The 23,211-nt window shown below is 33.8% G+C and overlaps 1 protein-coding gene across 8 annotated transcripts in view; it reads left to right on the forward strand.

Annotated features, from left to right (window-relative positions):
- Nucleotides 1-23,211, forward strand: part of CACNA2D1 (calcium voltage-gated channel auxiliary subunit alpha2delta 1) — a 460,101-nt gene that overhangs the window by 284,290 nt on the left and 152,600 nt on the right. For all 8 annotated transcript variants that reach the window (XM_045827337.1, XM_045827338.1, XM_045827339.1 and 5 more), the window contains exon 6: nucleotides 3,458-3,587. In XM_045827337.1, the coding sequence (XP_045683293.1) occupies nucleotides 3,458-3,587 (130 nt within the window). The remainder of the gene's footprint in view (nucleotides 1-3,457; nucleotides 3,588-23,211) is intronic.

Raw genomic sequence — 23,211 nt, forward strand, 5'->3', positions numbered from 1 at the left:
TGCAAACTTCCACATATCCCTAACCCTAATTCATACATTTAGTTCACTGTCTTTCTGTTTGTCTGTGTGTTAATATCTAATCTTTCTACTTTTTGTATATCTACAATTGGCTAGAAGTAGATGTGAATTGGATTTCTGGAAAAGATATGTTTACAAAAATAATGTGTTATTTTCTAAAATTATAGAAAAGGAGCTATATTTTTTAAATTAGATTTTATTTATTTATTTTTAGAGAGGGGAAGGGAGGGAGAAAGAGAGAAACATCAATGTGCTGTTGCTGGGGGCTGTGGCCTGCAATCCAGGCATGTGCCCTGACTGGGAATCGAACCTGCGATGCTTTGTTTCGCAGCCCGTGCTCAATCGTCTGAGCTACACCAGCCAGGGCAAGAACTGTATTTTTATAAACAAAATTACCTCTATAGATTGTTTAGTTTGAGGGTTCTTAATTTAAGATATGAGAAAATATTTGAATACATTACATTGTGAATCAAAAGAGAGATTATTTTCAGAAGACATTCTCCCCATTGTGCTATACTACATTGTTGGTGGGCGAGGCAGATCCTCAGGTAATTCTGATTGTTTCAAGGGTGGGGACCATCCTGTAGCCAAAAAACAGGTGCCCAAAGAACACTTAATTAGCCCTGGCTGGCATGGCTCAGTGGCTTGAACACGGGCTGTGAACCAAAGTGTTGCAGGCTTGACTCCCAGTCAGGGTACATGCCTGGATTGCAGGCCATGACCCCCAGAAACCGCACATTGATGTTTCTCCCTCTTTCTTTCTCCCTCCCTTCCCTCTCTAAAAATAAATAAATAAAGTCTTTAAAAAAAAAGAAGAAAAAAGAACACTTAATTGACTGGCCCAAGTTCGAGATGTTATTAATGCATCAGAGTATAAACAGATCTCCTGACATCTACACTTTCCACTATGACTTTTCATGACAATTTGTAAATACCATTATGTTCTTTCTAACAGGTATTATCTTCTGAAATAAGTCTCAAGGTTATGTAAGCTTGAGAACACTATGTTAAGGAGATTTTCAGTGACACTTATTTCAGAACCTTTGATATGCTGAAGTTCTTTCCTATATTCTCTTAATAGAAAAATATAACCGGCAGCATTTTCCCAATTTATTTCAGGGTGGAGCTAACCCCTAGCCTAGAGTATGATAAGAGGCTGTTGTCTTTTGAAGCATCCTTTGATAAATATTATTTGCCATATTACCATGTGCATGCATGACAATACTAAAACTGCCTTATACATGGAGGGTAGAAAATTAAGGTATCCATTAAAATGCTTATTACTAATAAATCCTAATTTTTTTCATGAGTAGTTCTAGTAAATAAAAATGTATGCCTAAAAATTTAAAGTATTGATACTTTAAAGCTCTGGACTTCCAATTTTAGTGCTTATCAGAATCAGCTGAGAATAATAATGACATTATCTATCAGCTGGAAACCTCTTTATATCCGTGTTGTGAATGAAAATAGTTTGTTTTTACATGCCCTTCCCTTATTCAAGTCAATAGTGCCCAGGAATAGACAACCATAGAACAGAGGGGGCATTTTAAAGTGTATTGAAATTCACAGCCGAATCCAAGACAAAATCCAAGTTACCATTTCATTGTTTCCTTTATTAGTCATTGCAATCAAGACAAGTGTGTTAGGTTAAGTATTCATTGTTACTATACAGTTTCTCTTCCTTGTAACCTTCACCTGTTGTGTGTCCTTCACACACGTGGTTAACAATTACACGTGGTTAACCTCTGTTTTAGATGAGAATAATTTGTGATTTTTGCATGTAAGTATGATGCTAAATTTTAGACTTTCAGCACTACTGTTTTGTTATCTGCATGTTCGGTCCATTAAGAGAGGAACGATTATATCTTTGTGGTGTTCATATACATAAAAAATACGGAATTGTTTTCAAATCTTTTTCATCAGTGGGAAATGTTACAATTCAAGTCACATATACTCACATGTATTTGCACACACAGTCATAGCTGACTAAACCACAGATTTTAGGATGTAGTGCTCTGCCTTATGTGGAGTGTATTTTTCTATTTCTTTCCTTGATATTTCATTTAAAAAGGATTTGGTCATGAACTGTTAAATTGATTTTATTACCTAATGATTGGTCAGACCTACACCTTTAGAAGCCATTGCTAAAGAAATAATCCTTGTTGCTCATATTTGTGTCTAAGTAATCTTTCAGTGTTGCAATTTCCCTAGAGAAAAAAATAAACATGTTTGTGTTTGTGTATATAAAAGTAGTAAAATATCTCAGATACTTATGTGTTATCTGACCACTTGAATTTCCAGAGCCACGTGGAAAATCAAACACTTTCACTTCTTTGTAGACCTGCTGACTTTATGTTGCACATTCTCCCAGCCTCTGCGTAAAATTGGTTGTCCATTTAAGTATTTTCTATCCTTTATCATTTGCATCACTACAGTGTGCTACCAAAATAGTCAAATGTTGTGATTTCTCTTCAGTTTGGTTTTGAGGAGTTTACCTTGGGAATGTGGAGAACATTAGTCTCTAAAATGAACGAGTTGATAATGTAGGTCTGAATTTAATGACAAGAATTAGGGAAGAGTTAAAATAACTATATTTGAACTAAAAGAAAGTTTAACATAACTAGCCAAAAACAATTATTCTACAGATGCATTTTGAATAAATGACTGAGACTCTTGCCAGAGGAAAGCAATAGGCAATTTAGTATCACAGGGATAGTTTGAAGAGACAGAAAATGAATCTTCAGTCTTAAACTCCTGTGGGATTTTTCTGAATCATTATTGATTGGATCTTGGTTCCTATCTTGCCACAGAAATTGTCCAAGTTAGGATTTAATTGTACTTAGGAGTTACAATAGATCTCTTCTAGCATACTTTATTTTTTAAAACAAAATGACACTCACCTGGGAAACATACACAAGTCAAGGAGGCATGTCATAATGTAATTTTCTGTTGCTATCTTTTTTCGGTCATGTGTACCATTGGTTGTTGAACCGGGATTATCCTCTACTGCATAATATAAATTTGGTAACATAAAAATGACATTTCCTCCAAGGGGATAGTTTTAATTTGGTTGTATATAAAGACTCTTATCCTGAAACCTATATGCTGCTCTTAACCAATGGCACCCCAATGAATTTAATAAAAATAACAAGAAAAAATAATGATACTTACCCTGCTCTTTCAATATATATTTTAGTAAGTCCTGGGTGTTAGAAAGCTCTGGCTCTGTCAGAGCCAGAGTGACTTCACCATTGAGGAAATTAGGAGAGAAGTTAGGTTATGATGTGAATAAATCTGATGCATTGTGGTACTGTATTTTAACATATTCTTTTAGTTCCTTTTTTGAACAACATGCACTTGGCAAATGATGTGAATGTGAGAATATCTGTGTTGACATAAGTTTTAACATTCTGTTTATTGTCCATCTTTTCCTATGAAGCCTGAAAAAAATGACAGTGAGCCAGGCAGCCAGAGGATAAAACCCATTTTTATCGATGATGCTAATTTTGGACGACAAGTATCCTATCAGCATGCAGCAGTCCATATTCCCACCGACATCTATGAGGGCTGTAAGTAAGAGAATGTGAACCGTTCAAATACCATGTTCCTACCTATCTTATGAATGTCATTTCTGTTTCAAAAAGCAGCTAATGTGATACTTTTATTTACATGTAATTAAGAATCTGTGGTAAATCCTGATTAGTACAAAAGAAACACCCTGATTTTCATGAGCTGTTCATGTCTCAGATGGCCTCACTAGAGAGACATTTGTAGGAGAATCTGCCTCCGTGGAGATGTTCTTCTACTCTATTTTTTAGTAAATAATTCTGCCTTTTCAATTGACATCAAAAACTTAAAAATTAATAGGTATATTCTTTAAAAGTCAAAACTATGTAGCACAAATGCACACATGCAAATATTCTTACACACACATACAAACTGGTAAAAGAAGAGAGATGTATGTGCATTTTAGACTCCCTGGTTCTTACCACATCTTATCATGCTTTTTTTAAGTCTCTCACTGTGTCTCTCTCTGCCTTACTCTAGGAAATGGGTCAAAGAGACCTCCCTCCCAATGCTGTAGGCTCAAGATAAAAAGAAGTGTTGGGAAAAGGAACAAACAAGAGATCTAAGGAAGTCGAAAACCATTAAATGCAAGATTTGATTGAGAGGGCTTCACTGTGAGGAAGGAAGGGAGGGGAGTAAGTTGTTTAGGAAGATAGAGGTGAGGAAGCTTGTGTTTCTCAGAAACTCCTGCATGTATTTAAGGCAGATCCCAGAAGTCTAACCAGGAATTCCCCTGAGGACAGCACCATCGTGGACTGGGACTGCTGTGGCTCAGAAAGCCGTGTTTGTTCCATTGTAGCTGTGGTCTTTGATGTTATTTATTCTCCAGCCTGCTTACTTCCAACTCCCTCATACCTGGCCTCCTCACATACAGAGGAGAAAGGATCAGTAGATATTTTAAAATATATGTTCCTTATATTTCCCTTAATGAGAAAGGCTCCAGAGTGTACTGGGTATCCATTGTACCCAGGACTGCCTGGGTTCTGGAGCCAGATGGCCTGAGTTCAAATGTGAATTTTAGCAATATTGTTTCCTTAGGGAAATCCTTTGATATTCTGGGCAAGCATCTTTCTCACCTGTAAAATGACCGTGAGATTACTAACCCAAAAAGGCATTTGAAGATAAAGTAAGTAAATAGATCATATTACTGAGCTCATAGTGAGTTCTATGTAAGTGTTTGCTGTTACTATTAATTACAATTAAAGTTTATTTAGGCACAAGATTAAGCACAGGCACTAATATTAAAAATTAACTTTTATATTTTGGATTCACTGTGAGATTATTTGTTCTTTAAAAGGGAATGTTAAGTGCATGTATGATTCTTTTCATAAATTTCACCCATTAAAATATTTTTTATTCTTTTTGTTTCTCCTTTTTAATGTTTTATAAATACATTTTGTTTTCTTTCTATAAATTCTTTTAAGATATTAAATATATGATATTTCTTTACATAGATATAAAATGGTGTGTATAGGTAGTTTTTGATGTTTCATGAGAATTCAATATTTGAATTTTTTTACAATCCAATTTATCCTATTAACTGTAAACCCTTTGAGAAATTACCTGGGATTTAGATTCAGATTTTTTTTTAACCCTAGCCATGTTGTTCTTTGCTGAAGAATTATTTGATACTTGCAATGGTATTTTGTAACTATTATAGCCACAACTTAGCCAATACTGACCTCTGTGGCTATATTTTTCATTTACAAAATATTTCATCCACCTTACTTTGTTTCAAATTTTATCACCTATTGTTTGTTGGGTATACCAAGAAGACAATAATCTTATTACTCTTAAATTTTGTCTTTCTATTGACTTTACATTACAAGAGCAAACTGGATGAATAGATATACAAATAATGAGTGAAAACAGTCTTTTGCCAATACTCTGTGGACAGCATGGCTCTGTTTTTCAGCTTTTATTACTGTGTTGAAAAAAAGTTGAATCCAACTTGAATGTTTTTATTGTGTTAGAAAGCTTTTATGATTGTGTTTGTTTTGTTGCCTCTTAAATTGATGGTTATTTCGGAGAGCTTTGCCTCTGCACTCTTTTCCTCCTCTCTCTTGCTCCCTTCCTCGTTTTCCACTTAGCAACAGCCCCATTCTTTGTAGGATGTGGACACCCTTGCCTAGAAGGACCTGAGAAGAGGAGAGCTTGAATTCCCTTTCTTAGCTATGTAGCTCCTGACACACCATTTTGACCCTTTCGTGGTACACAGACTCAGCTGCCCTTACCCCACTGGGCTGTTCTCACTCCAGTTCCCTCCCTTCATACAGAATATTTAGTGAGGGTCTTCACACTTATTTCCACTTATATTCATGCAAGCAGCAGTTTCTTTGCCACTCTAAGGTGATTTTCCTTGAAATTCAGCCAGTCTGGTAGTGATGATCCAGAAATCCTCAAATTTTCTGTTAAATTCTCAATGAAAGATACCAGAACTACTTCACACATTCTTCTTCTAAAAGCCTTGTACCGAGGTGGCAAAAACTTTAATATTGCATACATAATTAACATAGGATATGAAAATCTCCCACGGTAGCTCCACCTGAAACTAATCATGGTTAACAGTTTGAGGCATAGACCTATAGAATACTTTTTAAAGTGCAGACACTAACTAATGAAATAACCCAAATAGGATTTTTCATACTGTTCTTCAGTTGCTTTTTTTCCTCCAATTTATAGTAGAGAAATATTTTTGTTAAACTATTAAAAGGCTGAATATGTCAAGAAGAAAATGTTGCTTCAGGAGTAGATTACCCAAAGAATATAACAACGAGATTACTTTGCTTAATTTTTCAATAGAATGCTATTTAAGAGACAAAAATAAGTGAAAAATACACTTATTATTTTTGCACAGATAACTAGAACCCAAACTAATTAGAACATAATTTACCAGACTGGTAAATTATTTTGTGCATACATTTTACGAATACCATAGGTCAGTAGACCCCTTAATTCCATTTACCTGATTAATAACAATAATAATTATTTATTGGGTTTACTGGATGCTTGACATCATACTAAGCTTTCTTAATATAATATTTTGTTTATAAACTATAATTTTGTTAAAAATAAATAATTTTGTAAAAGGGGAGACTGAGGTAGAGTTTTTGTATTTATTGCCATGTTATTGTTCATATTTTTTTTTATCTTTTTTTCTTCTTAAAGAAAACCATTTCATGTTTCACATAATATTGATTTGGTTGTGATGAGCTAATCTTTTAGCCTTTTCTTGTGTGGGGAATTTTTATCTCTCCTTTGATTCTAAATGATAGCTTTGTTTGGTAGAGTAATCTTAGTTGTAGGTCATTGCTTGCCTTCATTTTGACTATTTCTTGCCAATCTCTTCCAACCTGCAAAGGTTCTGTTCAGAAATCAGCTGACAGTCTTATGGGAGCTCCTTTGTAATTCACTAACAGTTTTTCTCTTGCATCTTTTAAGATTTCAGATTCTCTCTTTGTTTTTAACAGTTTGCATTATAATTATGATGTGTTGGTGTGGTTCTCCTTGTATTCATCTTGTTTGGAACTTTACCTGTTGTGTCTATCCTTTACCAAGTTAGGGAAGTCTTCTGTAATTTCTTCAAGTAGTTCTTCAATTTCTTTTAGTCTCTCTTCTCCTTCTGGCACCCTCCATGATGCAAAGGTTGGTACACTTGAAGTCCCATAAGCTTCTTATACTTTCCTCATTTTTTAAATTTTATTTTTTTGCTGTTCTGATTGGGTGTTTTCTGTTTCTTTGTATACTAAATCACTGTTTTGATTATTGGGTTTATCTACTCTACTGTTGATTCCCTTTATTTCATTTGTCATTTCAATTAGTGTGTCCTTCATTTCTTTTTTTTCATTGTTGTTCAATTACAATTGTCTCCATTTTCTGCCACCACTCCCATCACCCCAGCCATCCCCACTTCCCACCCTCGATCCTCACCCACTTTGAATTTGTCCATGTGTCCCTTATACATGTTCCTTGACAACCCTTTCCCCTTTTCCACTCATTATCCCCTTCCACCTCCCCCTCCTCCCTTTTCCCCCAGTTAACCCTTTTCTCCTCCCCTCTGGTTACTGCCAGTTTGTTCTTTATTTCCCTGTTCCTGGTTCTGTTTTGCTTGCTTGTGTGTTTTGTTGATTAGGTTCTTGTTAAAGGTAAGATCATATAATATTTGTCTTCTACCACCTGGCTTATTTCACTTAGCGTAATGCTCTCCAGATCCATGCAAGCTGTCATAAAGGGTAGGAGGTCCTTGTTTCTGCTGTGCAGTATTCCTTGTGTAAATGTACCATAGTTTTTTGATCCACTCATTTACTGATGGGCAGTTAGGTTGCTTCCAGCACTTGGCTACTGTAAATTGTGCTGCTGTTGGGGTGCATAGATTCTTTGGAGATGGTATTTCAGGATTCTTAGGGTATAATTCCAGCAGTGGAATTGCCGGGTCAAAAAGCAGTTCCATTTTTAATTTTCTGAGTAAATCCCATACTGTTTTCCATAGTGGTTGTACCATTCTGCAATCCCACCAACAGTGCACTAGGATTTCCTTTTCTCCATACCTTCTCCAACATTTGTTGTTTGTTGCTTTGTTTATGATGGCCATTCTTATTGGAGTGAAGTGGTATCTCATTGTGGCTTTAATTTGCATCTCTCTGATGGCTCGTGATGCCGATCATCCTTTCATATATCTTTGGGCTTTCTGTATGTCCTCCTTGGAGAAGTGTCTGCTCAGTTTCTTTCCCCATTTTTTAAAATTGGATTGTTTGTCTTCATGGCTGCTACTTATGCTGCACTTAGAGGTGGCTAGGTGAGACCAAACTGTGAACCAAGGCTGGCTGCTACTAGTGCTAGGCCTGATGCCACATAGGAAGAGGTACTGAGCACACTGAAGCCAAATGTTGCTTACATAAGAGATTTTAGGAAGATCTGAAGCATGAACCAACATAGGTCATATGTATGGAAAAGACACTCAAACAGCTTGAGTAAGCCTGAAAGTTGGGTGTGCGAGGCATCAGCAAATCACCAAGGTGGGTCAAACAGCGTGTGCCAGGTTGGTAGAGACACAGCTATTGCACCTCCCTTCCAGATTTGTGGGGAGGGGGCTCAGAAAAGGAACAATGGTCTCTACCAGCACTTCTGTCTGGGAGAAAGCTGTCCCCTCAGCTTTTGTCCTGATGCTAGATAATTCATTTCCTCCCCATGTGTCTCCAGTACCTTTTAAGCTGCTGCCCCAGTGCTGCAGCTCCGATGGAGTGAGCCCAAGAATCTGAGTAAGTTCATGTTTGGGACCTGTAAGGAGAACAGCCTGGCAGTCTAGAACCTTCTGTCTCCCTGAGCCTCAATCCCTCTGGTTTTCACAGCCAGAAGTTATAGAGATTTATTTCCCTGGCATTGGGACCCTGGGCTTGGGTGTGGGGATTGGGGCTGGGACCCCTCACTGATCAGGGGGAACCTCCACAGTTGAGATATCCCTCACCATTTTTATCTGCACATGTGGGTGTGTGACCAGCAAATCCACATCTCTACCTGTTTCTTGAGTCTTGATGTAGCTTCTTTGTTGATTTCCTAGTTGTAGGACATTCAGCCAAATTTCAGCTGATTCTGAATGATCATTGTTCTGTAGTTTAGTCGTAATTTTGATGTGGTTGTGGAAGGGGCCTAGTATCACATTTATCTATGTCCATAATCTTGACCAGAAGTCACTGAAGTGGAGTCTTTAATGAAAATCATCAACATTTGTAAGAAATGGGGTCAGATGTCAAATGAATTATAATTCCAAACTTTATTCTTCTAATTCTGATATTTTTTACCTTTGGCTTAAATTTTGACTTGGAAATATTATTAGGGAGCAAAGATTATATCCACAGAAGTTAGTAATAAATACTTACATATGAGAATATTTACTTTCTTATTATTTTGCTTTCTTTATTTTTTAGTTGAAACCATATTCATAATATCTACATATATTTTATGCTGACATAAAAGCTGACACATAAAGTAAATATAACCATACTTTTTAAACAATATTTTCACACAGTGCACCTTTTTTTAATACCCTGTAAGTTTTTTTGACTCTGTATAAATGTTTTTCTTTCCAATTTTGAATAAACTATTTGTCAACAATTTCAGAAGATGCTTATAATCATCTTAGAGAATTAAAAAATAGTTCTTTACTTGGAAAATTCATAAGAAAACTAAATAGAGACTTTGAAAAGTCATGATACACTTTCCTATATGGCATAAGTTTAGTTTTTTTTTTTTTTAAAAAAGGGAACAAAGCTCTGTTTTTGGAGTTTATTTATTTTTTTATTTATTATTTATTTAGTGCCATTTATCTTAATATTGGCTTTTCCCTTCTTGCTGAAATCTCATCAGTAAGGCTCTGACCCTGCTGGCCTGTACTCCTTTAAAATGTGTATCTGGTATTATGGGCTGTGTAAGTAAAGGACACATGAGTGCAATCAGTACTGTTAAGATCTTGAAGATTTAAAAATTACTAGTATTCTTTAGACAGTTCATGAGAACATATCAGCTTTACAGAATTACTCTAGGTTTCTGAATTTAAGAAATGTGAATGTGCAGTTCAATGGAAGGCTGAACTGAAGAAAACAGCTTCTTTCACCAAAAGACAGTTTATAACTACATTCTCACAATAAATCTCATGTTCTAATTCTCCAAAGGTGATTATTTTAGCCCCTTGAATGCAAATGTGATCATTTTTGTTTAATGATATATTTAAATTTTTAGAATAGTATGTTTAATCAAAACCCAATCTGAAAGTATTCAGTGTTGAGAATTTCATAGGTTGATACTTTTAGGTTAGAGGCCATAAAAATCATACTTAATTTCCAGATTTAATCTATCTGCTTAACAGTATAAAAAATAAACATAGGACTTAGTAAATAAGGACTGATTATTCAGACTTAATATGGTTTTAATCACAGAATTTTATTATTTAATCACTTTGGATTTAAGGATAGGGAATGTCTTTATAGAATATTCTTGTCATTTACTAATAGAAATTTATGTTGATATTTGTTTATAAAATTATTATAGTTTCAAAAGTATACATTCATTAGGGGCAATAATAAGGAACACCCAACTTACATAACACTTTCAATTACTAGATACTTTAGTTTGAATAGTCAGTTACTCCGTAGTGTAAGACAGAAAATCATTATTTTCATTTAAGAAATGATAAAACAAATATACCTTTATTACAAAGATACTTGCATATTGATAAAAGAAAACAGGAGAATTTTCACAAGTTCTATACTCTCAAAAGTCTCATATTCTTTACTATAAGTTGAATAAGTTATCACTAATAGTGTGTTATAATTTATCTTGACATTCCTTTGTTTTGTTTTGAAAACAAATAGCTGCTTTACCTCACATAATGTCAGTATAAAAATGACAGAGGAAAAGGGTGCTGTGCCTTTGCCGACAATTATGTAGATAGATTTTCATAATCTCCTGAAAATTTTAGCAACTGACCTATTCCAGACTATGGCCATTTGATTAGAGAATGCTAATAGCTTACATTTACTGTTTTAAACAACTCATTTCATTTTATCATTCCAATAAGAAACAAAGTGGGTAATATCCCTTTTATGTATTAAGTAAATATTCTCATTGATTGGCATGCTCAATATAAATTAGGCTGAGTCCATAGCTCTGATAGCCATAAATATGGTTGAAAATAATCTTTCCTTAAGATATTTTTTTTGTTCTTGGGCAAAAGGCTGGATTTAGAAAGCACATGTATGCTCACAAGTCTACCATTTGTATTATTTTTCAGTCCCATGAAAACTTCTCAAGCAGCAATGTTAGTTTTTGGTACTGCTTGTGCGCAGAGTGGAAACATGCACATGATGTTGGGACAGTGTTCACTTCCACTGCATCATTTTATTCTCTAAACTGTACTAGTTAATTTTGAAATAAAGAAAACATGTATGAGAGAAACTTTAAAGAACTGAAATTCAAAGTTGGAATTGTGAGTTCTTTGGATAACAGGTGACCTGAAGCAAATGCAGGCCATGAGAAATATATAATTATTTGATGTTTTAATGACAATATGAGTAAGCTAGATTACTTAGGATATACGTGTTTTGATTTATAGCCAAAGTAGATTTTCAAACCATTAAAAAAGCATATTAGGCATAAACTGAAGAGTTACCATTATATTTCTCACATATGTTGTTTTTGAAATAAACGTTCTCTCCTTTTAACTTTGATTGATGTAATAGTTGTTGATACATGTTAATTTCAGTTATCCTGAGAGTATATTTTAATCTGTTTGGCATATTTTATTACTTAAGAAATATTTTAAATTATTTATGGGAAATTTTAGGGAAAATTACATGTAGAAAATAATGAAGTCAACAAAGTTTTGCTCTTTTAATACCAAAATAATGTAGGTTATATATGTTAAGTATCACTTTTATAATAAAGTAGCATTGTAGGTTTGATATAAAATGTTATCTGAAAGTTTATAATAAAATAATCAAGATCATATTAGTTTTATTAGACATAGTATTATCATTCAGTTATCTCAAAAAAGTCAATAATCTGGTGAAACTTTATTAATTTAATATGATTTGTTTCAGATATATTTTATATGTTAAATATATAGTATGAATGAAAGAATATAAAATGTTATCTTTATTTTACCTGTAACATTATTTTTTCCTTTATTCAGTGAATATTTATTGACTATGCATCATGTACTTTTCCAAATAATGGCAATATAGCATTGAACAAGTAACAAAAACTCCTGCACTGATGGTGCTTATGCTCTGGTGGTTGCGAGAAGGGTATAAAATAAACAAACAACAATTAAAGTAATGGGATATGTTGTCCAATAAATACTCTAGGCAAAAGTAAAATAGGGAAGGGTTGGTAGTTTATAGGTTAGGATTCAGGGAGTTGATATTTTAAAATAGGTTAATAGGAAAAGGTTTGTGGATAAGACAACATAGCAGAAATCTGTAGTAGGTGAGCAGGACAGTCATAAAGGCATCTGGGTAATAAGGTTATAGGCAGAGGAGACAGAAAGTTCGAAGATCCTGAGGTTGGAGCAAAGTGGGTGCATAAAAAGCAGGAAGACCAGTGTGGCCAGAACAGAGTGAGCAAAGGGGAGGGAGCGGGTGTAGCATCAGAGGCCTTATTGTGTACAGCCCTGTGGATAATTGCAAAGACTTTCAGTTTACTTTAAGATTGTCTTAGTTCAGGCTGCAGTAACAAAGTACCATGGACTACATAGCTTCAACAACAGACATTTTTTTACAATTCTCAAGGCGAAGTCAAGATGAATATATTGACAGATATAGTTCCTGGTGGGGTCTCTCTTCCTGTCTTGCAGATGGCTGTGTGCTCACATGACCTCTTTTCACACATTCAGAGAAAGCACACTCTGATTTCTCTTATTTTTTATAAGGTATTTGATTGAATTATGGAGGCAGGACACTAATCCTGCTGTGGAGTGCCTACCCCCATTACCTGAGCTAACATTAATTACCTTCTAAAGGATTCAGTTCCTAATGCCATCATATTGGGGGTTAGGGTTTCAACATAGGAATTTGGGAAGAATACATTCAGTTCATAACAGAAATGGAAAGCTATGATTTTTTCTTGGAGGAATTGAATAATCTGCTTTACCTTCATAAAAAGAAAAAGTGATACTAGATACATTAGCAAGAACAGAGGAGGGGTGGTGTGGCCTTGGACAAAAGTTGTAGTCCAAGGAAATATTCCTTTGAATATCGTATAAACCTGGTATATTTTTGAGGTCTATACTTTTCCTTCTAATTTTCTATTTATTATTAAATTTTTATGAAGGCATTCTGGTGTATTTTCCTCATAATCTCAAAACAGTGTGACATTCAAATTTAGTCCTCAGAAATAATCCTTATAAATGTACTTTGAATTGAGTAACCAATGAGCGAAGATTAAATTATTGGCATCTTTAAAGAATAGTCAATTAAATAAAAGTACAGTTTTGCAAAATATCAAAAGACCTTCTGTATATTTCTCCATAACTTTTTAAAAGTTTTTTCTGTTCTAGTAAAATAAGTTTCATGCAAGTTAGTATTTTTTCTGATCATTCATTAGCATGGTTAGGAATGAATGATAGAAATCCTAGAGGAAAATATGCAGAGAACTCTTAATTTTTCCTGTTTACAAAAATCCTTATACATTAATACAAAATGCTTAAATCCTTTTTTGTGCTTGCCTGGCATATTTCTGGTGATAGATTTCTGGTTTGAGATTCACATCATGGTACCAGCAGGTTTGGGATTATACAAACTCTTCATGCTTACATATGTTCATGGTAGTGTTTTGCCTGTTGTTTTCTGTGCAAAACAGGTACTCTTGAACTAATGCTATGTTCTGTTTTTAAAAAAATAAGAATGTTGATCGAGCCCTGGCTGGTGTGGCTCAGAGGTTTGAGTGCCAGCTTGTGAACCCAAGGTTTGATTTTCAGTCAGGGCACGTGCTGACTTGTGGGCCAGGTCCGAGTACGGGGCGTGAGAGAGGCAACCGCATATTGATGTTTCCCTCTCTTGCTCCCTTCCCATTTCTCTGAAAGTAAGTAAATAAAATCTTAAAAAAAAAAATTGATTGAGTTGTACTTATCAGAACCTTGGTCTAAATAATACATGATTTCCTGATAAACATCTTATGAATTTTGAAATTGCTCTGATTTAAATACGTTAACATTATTTTTCTTATTGTAAAAAGGAAATATGGTTTTCTGAAATACGAAATAGTGTAAAGGAAAATATGTAAAATTACAGTAATACTAATATTATATATGTGTGTTCACTGAATGCACTGGTAGCAAATATATAGTAAATTAAATGGATATACTAATATTAACACATTACAAAAATGAGTTAATGACTATAAAGTTTATACCTGACATTTTAACTTACCAGGAACTTTATTATATTTTTAATAATATTTTTTTGAAAATAACACTTTAATTAATTATATGTTCCATAGTTAGTTTACATTTATATTATTATTTTATGCTGAATAAATAAATCTCTGTATCTTTTAATTATTTCCTATGATAAAATATATGAGTTCATCTTAGAAGGGTATAGCTAGTGATGAATTTTATTAATATGCAGTTTAATGCCTGCTGAGGTTTACACTAGCAATGAATTAGTGCCCTCCTAATGCCAACATTATCAACACTGGATATTACCTTTTAAGTAATGTTTTGTCAATGTATATAATTTTGAAAATAAGTTGGGTTAATTTACAGCAAATTTTTTCCAACTATAACATTATGTATTTCTGTTTCTGCACTTGGTTCTGTAGGTGTCTAAAATAAAATACAGGGTGCTTTGAGAAGTACTAGCAGTGTCTCAGGAGATGATAACAAACTTCCATAGAAATAATCCAATTTTTCAACAAGTTATTTCTCTCACAAAACACAGTGGTAGGAGCCCTGGCTGGCGTAGCTCAGTGGATTGAGCACGGGCTGCGAACCAAAGTATCGCAGGTTCAATTCCCAGTCAGGGCACATGCCTGGGTTGCAGGCCACAGCCCCCAGCAACCGCACATTGATGTTTCTCCCTCTCTGTTTCTCCCTCTCTCTCTGTCTATCTCTCTCTTTCTCCCTTTCTTCCCTCTCGAAAAATAAATAAATAAAATCTTAAAAAAAAAAAAAAAACACACAGTGGTAGGCAAAACTAGGTTTCCGGTTGTATACAAATAAATACTACGATAATTAATGATATTAGCATATGAGAATAAACTGTTTTGCATACCCACAACTGTAGTTTTTTTATCTCTACTGTGGTAGCCTGAATTTAATTATTATATTCCATTGAACTTTGCTAAATGTGCAAACTTTAAAAATTCAAAATAACAAAATGTGTTCATGTACACTTTAGCAATAAAATTACATGCTTTTAAAAAATGCACAAACATTTACCAAGGCTGTTAGAAAATGAGAGAGAGAAATATTACATGTCAGAAGTATAACTCCAGATAAAATAGAGATTAAAATAATAAAAGAACACTCTATATAATTTCATAATAAAGTATTATATGAGAAAATGGATAACATTATATAACATATAATCAAAATTGACTCAATAGGTCAGTAATCAATCACAAAGTAAATTGGAAATTTTCAGACTTCTGGACAAAGAAAATACTTCATACTGAGTGATTTCTATAAAATTATCTAGGGATTAAGAACTTTTAAATTTTGAAAATTTTACTAGGACACAAAAATGTGACAGGTTTATCAACATATCACTTCTTATGCAAAAAATAGATATAGTTTATAAAAGAAGGGGAAAACATAGATAACTATTGGCTGGTCTTACTTGTGAATCATGGTGGAAATTAAAAAAAAAATTGCCAAGTGAAGACAGAATGAAAGAAAAGAAAGAAGCAATGAAAGAATAATGCATGATAACAAAATAACTTAAAAATTGATTATTTTAGATGTCAAATAATGTTATATTCTTTATCAATTGGTGCAGATTAAGCATTCAATATAGTCTTAAACTCACTTTTAATGAAAAACTCAGTAAAATACCACTATCAACCACAAAAAAGTACACTGATGATAAGAGGAGCTGAGCAATCCCTCCCCCAGCCCCAACCTACTATGCTTTTCAGAGTAGTTGTTTTCTGTGCTGATATTTATCACAAATATTAATTTGGATCATGACACAGTGATATAAAATGTTTTTAGTAGTAATACATTCTTAAATTTCATGTTCATTTTTTGAACGAGATAATTTACCAAATAGAAAAGGTTCTTTAATTCTGAAGGGTGCATTATTCCATGCTACAGAGTTGTATGTTTACTGAAAAAGTGAATGCTTTAAAACTGTCAGCAAAATGTTACTGTGTTTATAATATAACAAAGTAGCAAAGCAGCTTTTCTTTCTTATTTTAACATGCTACTTCAAATATAAAGGATTGATTCTGAGTCATAAAACCAGAAATCTTGTAAGTACTAAGAAAGGGAACTCTTAGGAAGTACCATTGATTCTCTAACAAAGTAATAATCTCTTGTGGAAAAAAAAGAATTAGCTTAAATAATTAACATTACCCCTCATTAGAAATAGGGCAATAAAATAGTAAGAACGTCATAAAAAATACATTGGGGCAAGCCTGAGGTTCAAAATATAGATTTTAGGCTGGGGTAATATGATCATAGTTAATAAGAATGGTCCAGCGAGAAGCAAATCCTTCTCAGATGGAGATTGTACTTACTTCCAATGCTTTTAATGATGTTTCTGTATTATATGCATTTCATAGTGGTATAGTGTTCATTTTTTTTGATAGGAAAATGTTGAACACAGGTAAATCTAATTGCCAAAAATAAAATATTCCTCTAATCTTATAGATAATGGTTCTTTAATTCACTTAGGATTGCAGAGTAACAGATTAGTTACTAATATGTTTTATAAGTAGCTATGGACTGAATCTTCCCCATAAGAGTCATATTGAAACTCTAACCCCCAATGGAATTTTGCATTTGGAGAAAGGGGCCAGAAGTAGGTAAAGGGAAAATGAGGTCATAGTTTGGGGCCCTAATCTGGTGGGGGTATTAGCAGGGGTCCATATACTTGCGCACAGAAGAAAGGCCAGATGAGGGACAGTGTGAGGAGGCAGGTATCTGCAAGACAAGAAGAAAACTTTCAATAGAAACTAAATAGGCAGTCACTTTGATCTCAGCTTTTCCATCCTCCAGAACTGTGAGAGAATACATTTCTGTTGTTTAACCACCCAGTCTGTAATATTTTGGTATGGCCGCCTGAGCTGACTAAAACTCAAATTTATTTCCAGAGGAAAAATGCTATAGGCTTACACTGTAGTTCAAAAGAATAAATATAAAACAAGCTGTGGAAAATTTCAGTTACATATTTCACACTTTGTATTAAATATATGGCTTAGAAATATTTGGTTGCTAAATTTAGATTTGCAAGTTCCCTTTTTGCACTTTATTTCAGAATCTGGGTTTTTGCACTTCTCTTTGAAATAATTAGGGTTCAGTTCTCATCCAACTCAATAGATAAATAGGCTTGATTGGAAAGACAATTAATTTGTAATTATAGGCATAAATAGCAACAATAACTTGTTTATCATTTTCATGGTGAATTCCCTAAGTTATTTAGTGGGTATATAGGCTCTGCAGATGTAGAGATTAAAATTTATAGTTACTGAAGTTAGAGAAGGAAAAAAAAATACTATAACTACCTGGCTGATTGTCTGCTCATTCAACCACAGTACCCTTGTCCGTCCATGATGGTGCTGGATTCGGGCTGACAAGGTTTTGTTTTGTTTGTTTTTCTCCCCAGTCTGTGCAGGTAATGACTGGTGCACATCACAAACTGGTGACGTTTTAGAATACTCTCCCACTGGGTGAATTTGTGAAGCATCCCAGTTCTTTAATTGAAACCTAAGAGATATTTTAATTGATAATAATATGTAGAATTGTAAAACACCTTTGATCACATTGAAAATAAAGTTGTAAATTAGCTTTGAAAATAGTTTCTTTTACGATGTCCACTTAGCTTTTTTATGTAGGCATCTATTATGGTGGTTGATCTATCTTCTCTGTCACCAAATGTGAAGTCATCCTTAGGGCATGCCACATTTTCTAAATATTTCCATAGGTAATACATTTGTACCAAGATTCTTAAGTGGGATAATGGTTTGCTGGCCAACTACATTTGGGAAATGTATTTTATAGCTCTCTCTTTGGAGATTCATAGTACACATTACTTTCAACAGCTCAGAAAAATTCTGCTAGAAAACGAAATTTAAGTTGTTTTTCCCAATGTTTTTCATATTTATTTGACCACATCCCACAAATATATTTTATTTAATGCACATAATTACTTTATCCAAAAATTTTATATTAGCCAGTGGGCACCATACATTTGATAAAATGCATAATTCATTGTGTTTTCTATATGAATCACCTTACTGTACAAGTGTGACCTGTGGCTTGTTGTAAAAATCTCATTTTACTTTGTTAGACTGAAACTTTTTCAGTGAATAAATGTGGTTAACAATTACTTACCTGGTGACTCTAAAATAACAAAATGACCTTGTTCACTTTTAGTCATAAAAAGTCACAAAAAAAAGAAGGTTTCAATTCAGAAGTTAAAATACCTGCTCCCATGTTATAGTCAAAAATCTCACATTTGAGTTAGTGCTGCTGCTTCTTCCCTACCCTAGATTAGAGGTAATGGAAGCCCAGAATGGAGCAGGGGTGAAGGGGTGGGGCATTTGCCAGCTGCTATGTGACTTTTTACCCTGCCAAGTGGAAGCAAGGAGGGGGGTGGAGAAAGAGTATGGTAAGTGGGCAGGGTTGCTGACCCTAGGAAGTGCTAGGTGCTAGGAAGATGATGGGTCTTGTAGATAATTGTGCTGACTCTTCTTGGATTATTTAGAAATTTCTTGCTGGACCCTTCTCTTCTGTAGTTCCTTTGACCCAGCAGACCCACATTTCTGTAGTATGTCTAAACTCACTGCTAGTTGCTTCCATGGCCCCGTGTGGCATTTTGTATTTGCCTCCCGGGAACCACCTATTACGCTGTTGAATAGTGACATCCTTCACACTTCATTCCAGCCTTAACAGATGCTACCAGTTCAGCCAAAATTAGCGCATAAAATGTTGCATGGTTCTTAATGTTTTACTGTATGTCTCTTGTACTATATTTAATTACATAGCTTATCTTAAAATGTTGCATATTTGGCTAAATATATAAGGAATAGTTAATGGAAAGTCTGTTATTCTTAGAAGCCTCGTGAAGGATGTTCAGTGAGTCAAGTGTACTTAGAAAAGTTTTTTAAAAATCTATGGTTAATCTTGGAATTGTACCTATCTCTCTCATCTAATAAGGATAATGCCCATATGTGTCACCCATATCTTGGCACTCTGTTACTATGCATATAACTCACTAAGGAATACACAGATTTTCCTATAACTTATAGGAGCTGACATTTATTTCTCAGTGCCTTTTCCTTAAAGGGGAGATCAAATATTGTAAATTATATTAATGAAATTTTCTTGATTTCTATTCATTTTTTATATTTCATTAGGACCTGCATTTTAAATAAAATATTCTTTGAATTATTTTAGACTATTATTAAATAAGAAATTCAGAGAACTGTTAAAGGTCCAGTTATGGCTATATTTCTCATTATGTAGTGGGGAATGCAAATTGAAATGCACTGTTTCTTTGTTTCTAAAGAGAAATAAAAATGGGAACATTGAGGGAAGACATGAAGAAGAATGCGAACAATTCAATGCCTCTATAAATTGATAGCTGGAAATCAGAAGTGTACTTGGCTAGCTTTTTATGATGGATATAACAAGTGACAGGCCATTCAGGGGTTGAAGAAGAAAGATAATGAAATCTTAAATTATAATAGCTTCCAAAACAGACTGACAGTGCTGTTCACAGCAAATTAAAAAGGGATTGACAATTGGAGAGAAAATGTCCAATTTTGGAGGTATGGAATTTGAGATGAGAATATTTTAATCATCTGGCATTTGCTTCATGGATAAAATCTTCTGCAGATTTTTCCCTGGAGATAAAGTGGCATTTAAAAAGTATTTCTACAATCCTGTTAAAAAGAGATAGACTTTAAATGGATTAAAGATTTCAAAGCTACTGGTGTGTTGTCTAAGGAAACAAAGATCAGATTTTAAAAGTATGGGTCTATGAGCTGTGCTAGCATTGAGATGACATCTTGTCTCTATTTACTGTGGTTAGAGAAAATTAAGTCATTTACAGTTTAACTTAATGAATAATGAATGATGCTTTTAAAAATACTGCTTGAGGTATGTCACATTGTAAAGGGAATACCAAAGGCCTTGCTGATTGATTGTCTTGTGTAAAATTTTGTTTTTAATTGTTTGTTGCAAATGATAATAACTAGAAGCTGTGAGGAAGTTAATAGTAGGCTTCTGTGGACACTGGGGTCCTTTATTATCTTACACTCATCCACTCTGGAGCATGACTGAGGACCTGTCCCATTATTACCCCTTCAGGTCTCCGAAGACCAGTTGTTTCTGTGCTTTCTTGGTAATCACCACCCCTGGGAGGGAAATGCATGGTGATGATCATATCGCTCTTGGTATAGAGCAAACGTCCCCAGGAGAGCTACACAAGTAGTTAGGGGAAGGCTTTATTTTTAAAAGAAAATAACATTGTGTGGAGTTGGCATCTTTTACTCTTAAAGTGAATTCTCTATTTAATCTTTATCTGTAAATAATAGGGCTTCTTTGACTCATAGAAGAATATCCTCATTCCAGAATAACTTAATTCTTTGACCCTATTCGGTTATCAGTTTCATCCCAAAGGTAAAAAGAAAAGAAAAGAAAAGAAAAGAAAAGAAAAGAAAAGAAAAGAAAAGAAAAGAAAAGAAAACAAGTAAATGACAAATGACAAGAAAAACTGCTCTTACTCTTTTGTGGGTATATGTATACCACATTTCCCCATTTCTACTAGAAGGGCTAATGGAAAATATCAGTTACCTCCAGTGTTTTATTTGTTGTTTATTATTTGAAGTTTTATGTTCTTAATTTTTAAACAACATCCCTTTTCATTAAAAATGTTTCCCCCTTAAATGTGAACAAGTTTTATGCAATAATTTTGCATAGCTATTAGCCTTTTTTGATATTTTGTCCTTATAACTTCCTTTTAGAATTACCTTCAATACCAGTTTTCTGGTCTAGAAAAAAATTAAATAATTGCCATGTTACAAAGAGTAAATAAATAAAACAGACTTTTTCATCACAAGTCTAGAGAAGTTATATTTGAAAAACAAAATAATTTCTGAAAGGGCCATCATATTTGTCCTCAATTTAAAATGTAATTTAAGATAAGAATTTCCAAGAATGTTGGGGAAAAAGCAGCTTTCATCAAGTGTCAAAATGATATGATTTCATGATGGTCATCTATAAATTAAAAAGACCATGTAGGTATTTTGTATGTCAATTTAAGAAATATCTATACCTGTAGAGGTTTATTCCTTTGTTTTGATGCTAAAGGAGTGTTTATTCAAAAGCTATACGATTTTGGAATAGCAGCTTTCCACATACAGTAGTCACTTAAGCCTATCAATTAAGGCTAAAATCTTTAACTCCTGAGTTTATCATTTCCCCTCTTAGTTTTTAATTATCTTATTTTTGTAGGATTAGTTTACAAACTAAAACAATAGAAGACACAAAAGCTTCAAAATTTTGGAAGAATGGCAGGCTCCTGCGTCAGAGCCCGCCCCTCTAGTATACCCAAAGAGAATAACCCTGCCACACTCTGCCAGGCCAGCCCCATCCTAGGCTGTGCCTCGAACTCCTTGCCATCCACTATAATGTCCTTTGTGGAATGCAGTCATCCAGGCATCCTTAAGGAAGAGAGCCCTGTATGTCAATGCAAGAAATATCCATAACTGTAGGGAATTTTTATGAGTTTATTTGAGCCAAACTGACAGCTTTGCTGGGAAGCAAGATCTCAAATGTTCTGGAAAAGAACTGTTTTGCAGTTTATTTTATATGTGTAATGTTAAAGAGAGGATGAAAGGAAGATTGTGTGATGGTGAGAGAAAGTAAGTCAGGGATTGGATTAGAGGATAGTTAACAAGATTATGTAGTCTCTTGAGCTCTTGAGGTTTCCCAGCCATCTGATAAAAAGGCATTTGAAAGGTGTGTTAACCTAGATGCACAGAAAAAATGGACTGGGCTCTCCTTCAGGCAAAGATAAATCTTTTACTAAAGAAGTTACATGTTGGGAAGGTTACTACCCAACATGACCTACCCAGTTAGGAATTTATGATCAGATCACCCTGTGAAGTTACTTTTGGTTAGATATATTAGAGGATCCCCTTTTTTTCCACTTGTGTAAAATTGTTATTACACAGAATGCTATTTATTTTAGTTCCATTGAAGTCTGTGATCATATTTCTTTATTTGTATTTTCTTTCTATTACCATTTTTAAAAACAAGTCCTACTGTTAAAATCTTCTCATAGAACTCTAGATTTATTCAATTTATTGTTTAATATTTAGACAATATATATTTAGATGAACAACACTAGCAAAATTATTATGACAAAGTTGCTATTCATAAGACTTTTAATATGTATAATCCTCAAAGGATTGTTTTGAGAGTTAACAGAAAACATGTATAAAATAACTAGACTACTCTTAGATGAACATTATACCAAAATCTGTATTTGGTAAATGAATCCTGCTGATAGATTTTAGGAAAAATTCAGTATAAATTATTTTGATCCTAGTCTAATGAGAATATTGTTATCTAGTAGATAATCTTAACATGGAATTGAGCAAATGTTCACATTTTTTCATTCATTTATTGAATTCAAAGCAATGTGTTTAAAAAGATTAAAAACAGATTTGATGAATTATAGAATCAAATTTACTCTAATGAATATTAATTTAGATTTATTTGATATTGATTAGTTCCTTTTCAAAGCTCATTGGTTAGGGTTATTATTGTACCATAACTAGCTTGTAGACATGAACTTTATTAAATAATTTTAACATAGGTTTTAATATTGTAATGAATAGAATTTGAATCTGAAAATATGAATATGAGAGTATATTTACTTTGAAGGCCATCTGTTT

Source organism: Phyllostomus hastatus, unplaced genomic scaffold (assembly GCF_019186645.2).
Source record: "Phyllostomus hastatus isolate PE091 unplaced genomic scaffold, TTU_PhHast_1.1 phas_scaffold_78, whole genome shotgun sequence".
In the NCBI taxonomy this organism is placed as follows: domain Eukaryota; kingdom Metazoa; phylum Chordata; class Mammalia; order Chiroptera; family Phyllostomidae; genus Phyllostomus; species Phyllostomus hastatus.